The 4,812-nt window shown below is 40.1% G+C and overlaps 1 protein-coding gene across 1 annotated transcript in view; it reads right to left on the minus strand.

Moving 5' to 3' along the window:
* LOC102858909 (granzyme A-like) overlaps positions 1-4,016 on the minus strand; it is a 93,543-nt gene extending 89,527 nt beyond the window's left edge. The window contains exon 1 of the mRNA XM_006889596.1: positions 3,962-4,016. Within this exon, the coding sequence (XP_006889658.1) occupies positions 3,962-4,016 (55 nt within the window). The remainder of the gene's footprint in view (positions 1-3,961) is intronic.
* Positions 4,017-4,812: the final 796 nt, after the last annotated feature.

Below are 4,812 nucleotides of genomic sequence, written 5' to 3' on the forward strand. Positions count from 1 at the left end.
ATTAATAAAATTTAATAAAAAAAAATAAAGACTAAGCTTCACCGGACTCAAGCCATAGAATTTTCAATTGCTTCATATTCACGTGAAAGTTGTACAATGAGAAAGACAGAAGAAGACTTGGTACCGAGGAGTTGTGATGTTATTGAAGAATCCTGGCTATCCTACAGACTGCCAAAGAACAAACAAGTCTGCCTTGGATGAAGTACAAACAGGGTGCTCCTTAAGTAAGGATAGTGAAACTTCATCTCACAGACTTTGGAATTGTTGTCAGGAGAAACCAGCCATTGGAAAAAGACATCATGCGTGGAAGAGGAGAGGGTCAGAAAAAGAGAGGAATTTCTTCAACAAGATGAGTTGGTCCAATGAGTTTAACAATAGGCTTAAGCAAAACAAGAGATTGTGAAAGATAGTGCAGGATTGAGCCAGACTTCATTAATTTGTACCTAGTGTTTCTGTGAGGTGGAGAAAACTCAACAGTACCTAACAACAACAAATAGGATTTTTTTCATGTTTCCATTATTACAATATAATTGTTTCATGCATACCTCTGTTATGATTCTATTTTACGTATCTTAACTATAACAACTTTTGGAACATGGTATATTTGTTTCTGTGTTCATGTTTCCTCAATAGAAGATGAATTCCCACAAGGCAGTAATTATATTTTTCCTTCTTGATTTATTCAGTATTGTTGTTTGCCTTTAAGACAACTCTGACTGATAGCCACCTTTTATGACAGAGCAGAATTGCCCAAAAGAATTTCATGGACCGTAAAATTTCTGTAGTCTTCAAAGGAACAGATCTGTAAGTCTTTTTAACCCCCCCCCCCCCCAGAGGGACTGGTGGGTTTGAACTGTGACCTTTTGGTTAACTGCAGTTTGCTTAACTATTGCACCAACAGGGCTCTTTAGTGACCAGGATGTTGCTGTTGTTGTTGTTGTTAGGTTCCATTGATTCTACTGTGATCATAGTAGTCCTACAAACAACAGATAGAAACTTTGTCCTATCATGTATCTAATGTTTCAGTCTCTGTCATGTTTAAGTCCATTGTTGCAATTACTGTGTTAATCCAACTGGTTGAGAATCTTCTCCCTGTTTCCTGACCCTTATAGTGACAAGCATGTTGCTGCTGTTGTTATGCTCCATTGACTCAACTACAACTCATAGTGACCCTATGAACAATAGCTCTGAAGCCTGCCCTATCTTGAACTGATCTTACTCTCTCTGACATACCTGCTTCCATTCCCACAGTTACTGTGTCAATCCATTTCATCTGGGGTCTTCTTCTCCTGTGCTGACCTTTCACTTTTCCAAACTTCCAAGTAGGTTCCAAGGAACTTCTCCAAATCCCTCCTGGCCACATGCCCAAACTATGTGAGATGGAGTTTCAAATTTCTTGTCTCCAAGGAGCAAACTGGTTTCAGCCTCTACAGGACAGACCTGCTCTCTTGGCAGTCCATAGTACGTTTAATACTCTTCTCCAGCACCACTACGCGATGACATTGATTCTTCTTCTGTCATCTTTAGCCATTGTCCAGCTCTTTGATGCATAGCAAGTAACTGAGAAGACCATGGCTTGGATCAGGCACACGTTAGTCTCTAGATGACAATGTTGTTCTTTAGCATTCTGGAGAGATTCCTGAGAGCAGACTTACCCAACGCAACTTGTATTTTGATTTTTGACAGCTGGTGCCAAGAGTGTTGACTGTGAACCCAAGCAAGATGAAATTGTTAACAACCCCAGTATCTTTTCCACTTATCATGATGCTGTCAATTGGCCAAGTGGTGAGAACCTTTCTTTTCTTGATGTTGAGCTTTAATCCATATTGAAGACTGTAGTCATTAACCTTCTACAGCAAACGTTTCAAGTCCTCCTCGGTTTCGATGAGCAAGACTGTGTCATTTGCATAACACAGGTTGTTGATGAGTCTTCCTCCAATCATGATGCCATGTTCTTCTACATCAAGGCCAGCCTCCTGAAGTGACCAGTAAGTATAGTGCTGGGCAAAAGGAGATGCTTAGCAATTGTTTCTTGAATGAATGGATGAAACTCCATGGATTCTTCTCAATCCCACTGACTTCAAGTTGGAACTGACTCATGGCTGATTCTCCAGTAGACTTTCGGAGGTGATGAATCTCACGAGAGCGGCTTGCCCATCTTTCTCTTATGGAGCTACTGGTGGTTTTCAAAGTCCAGAGAGCTGCTGCCTGCAGTCGAACTGGAGTCATAGTCTAATTCCCTCAACTCATAGTCGAATTCTCTAGAATTAGGACTCTACCTTGATTGGTGGCTAATTTGACCCCTTCTTGTCCTACACGCTGATGTGAGCCCATGTGAGTTTGCTGGTTTTCTACCACACTACTAATATTTAGGATATCACTGTTACCAAATGCCTTCTACTGGAGTTGCTTTTGTAGTTTGGTTGGAAAAAAGTGCTATATATTTCATATGATTGTGAAATAATAAAACAAGTAATAACCTCAAATGCCAGAAAACATTCTTTTCACAGAAATTAAAAAAAAAACCCAGTTCTGCAAGATCCACTTACAAAATATGCACAAACTGAGAAGATGGTGTTGCAGACTGAGTGCCATGTATCACTTTCATAATAGGAACAAGAATGTTTGCTCCACAGCAGTATGTGGTTAGGATAAAAATACCTTCTCAAGCCAGGGCATTTTCTTCATGTTAAGCCACAGGAGGGAGTAATGAGGGGGAAATGATTGATTGATTATAACATTTAGATGTAAGTTTTCAGAACCAATTCTTGTTTAAATATGGTAAGACTCCAACTTACTGCTGTTGAGTTGGAACTGACTCATAGCTGACCCTCCAGAGGGATTTCAGAGACTGTAAATCACAAGGGAAAAGTTTGCCTGTTTTTCCCCCCAAGGAGCAGCAGGTGTGAGTGAATTGCCATAGAGGCACTGCCATTGTGTTAGCAGTGCAACTGCCTATAGACTGTGCCGCCAGAATGAGCATTTTTATACAGCAAAGAGGAAAGCGAAAGTCGCTGGAGATTTGCAAGGATTTGTGAATAAAGACATAAAGCTATTTCTTAGTCATTGCCTGGTGCATACATTAAAGACAGGAATGTTAGGTTTCTGATCTTATCTGTTAAAATTAGGTTGGGATGTAAATAACAGAAAATTCCAAAGAATAGTGACTCAATTATAGAAGTACTTATTTTTCTCTAAGACAAAATAATTCCTCAGAAAACCAAAATCCTGACACACTGGTTCACCACAATGACTTCTTTATTTCATTTTTAATTCCATTCACTTATTTATCTAGATTTGCCTCTTCTTCCTTGTCCTTTCATTCAATGATGCAAGTCCTATTGAGATCGTCAGATCGGCAGCTACATTACTCATAATATCTGACTGTCCATTCTTTGCAGATTGATCTTCCTTTTACCTATTCTGATACAATGTTCCTTATCTATCCATTCTCTTACTTCTGTCTCCAGCACCAGTCCTGTTTTTGGAACAGTGATCCTAGACATTAATTGTTGTTTTTTTATTTTATTTTATTATTTTTGTGTGAGTGTATTGTCAAATCAGATCTGACTGGTACAGGAGGAGATTGTACCTCCTTCCCCGGCAGAGCATCTGGCGGATAATTGTCCTTTTGTGACCGAGTTATTTCACTCAGGATAATATCATCTAGACTCATCCATGTGATATAATACTTCTTGAGTTCTTCATTGTTTTGAAATGCTGTGTCATACTCTATCGTGTGACTGCATCACAGTTTCTCTACCCTTTTGTTTCTTGATGGACACGTGGGCAGCTTCCACCTCTTTGCTGCTGGGAATAATGCTGCAATAAACATGAGTGTGCACACATGCTTTTGTGTCACATCTCAGTTTTCTTTGGAGTATATTCCTAGTAGTGGGATTGTTGTTGTTGTGTGCTATTGAGTCAGCTGCAACTCATGAACAATGGACCTTAAACTTACTCTCGCCTGTGTCTTCCTCGTCATCTCTGCTATACTCCAGCCCATTGTTAGCCATTGTGCCGATCCATCGAGTTGAGATTTTTCCTCTCTTCCACTGTCCTTCCAGTTCTACAAGCATGATGCCATTTTCTAGGGCCTGGCCCCCTCTAACAATATGCCCAACGTATGAGAAGTTTTACCATTTTTGCCTCTGAGAGGCATCCTAACTGCATTTTCTCAGACACATATTTGTCCATTCTTTTGGCAGTCCCTGGGACATTCAGTGTTCTTCTCTAACCCCATAATTCAAAGGCATTGATTCTTCCTCTGTCATATCTATTCATTGTTCAACTTTCACATGCATGGGAAGTAACGGAACCGTGGCTTGAATCCCGTGTACTTTAGTCTTTACATTTATATCTTTGCTTCTTTGCACTTTGGAGATGTCTTTAACAGAGGATTTTTCCCAAAGCAGCTGGTACCAAGACTGTGGATCCAAGCAAGACAGAGGGATAGCTGAGTCAAGCTGTAGCTCTATTTCTAGTCTTCTGAAGAAGTGCTAGACTGCCTTTCACAGTGATGATAGCATTTTACATTCCGACTAGCAGTGCATGAGAGTTCCAATTTCTCCAAACCTTTGTCAGCATTTGTTATTTGCTATTCTCTTGAACTTTACCACTGTTGCTGGTGAAAGATGATAGCTTATTGTTGTTTTTATTTGTATGTGTGGATCATAACTCTGACTCTGAGAAGAATGGGAATCCCAGAACACTTGATCATGCTAATGCAAAACCTATACTTGGACCAAGAGGCAGTCATCAGAACAGAGCAAGGAAACTTTGCATGGTTCAGAATTGGGAAGGGCGTACACC

This window comes from Elephantulus edwardii, unplaced genomic scaffold (assembly GCF_000299155.1).
Source record: "Elephantulus edwardii isolate Elephantulus edwardi_28Jun2011 unplaced genomic scaffold, EleEdw1.0 scaffold00079, whole genome shotgun sequence".
Lineage (NCBI taxonomy): Eukaryota > Metazoa > Chordata > Mammalia > Macroscelidea > Macroscelididae > Elephantulus > Elephantulus edwardii.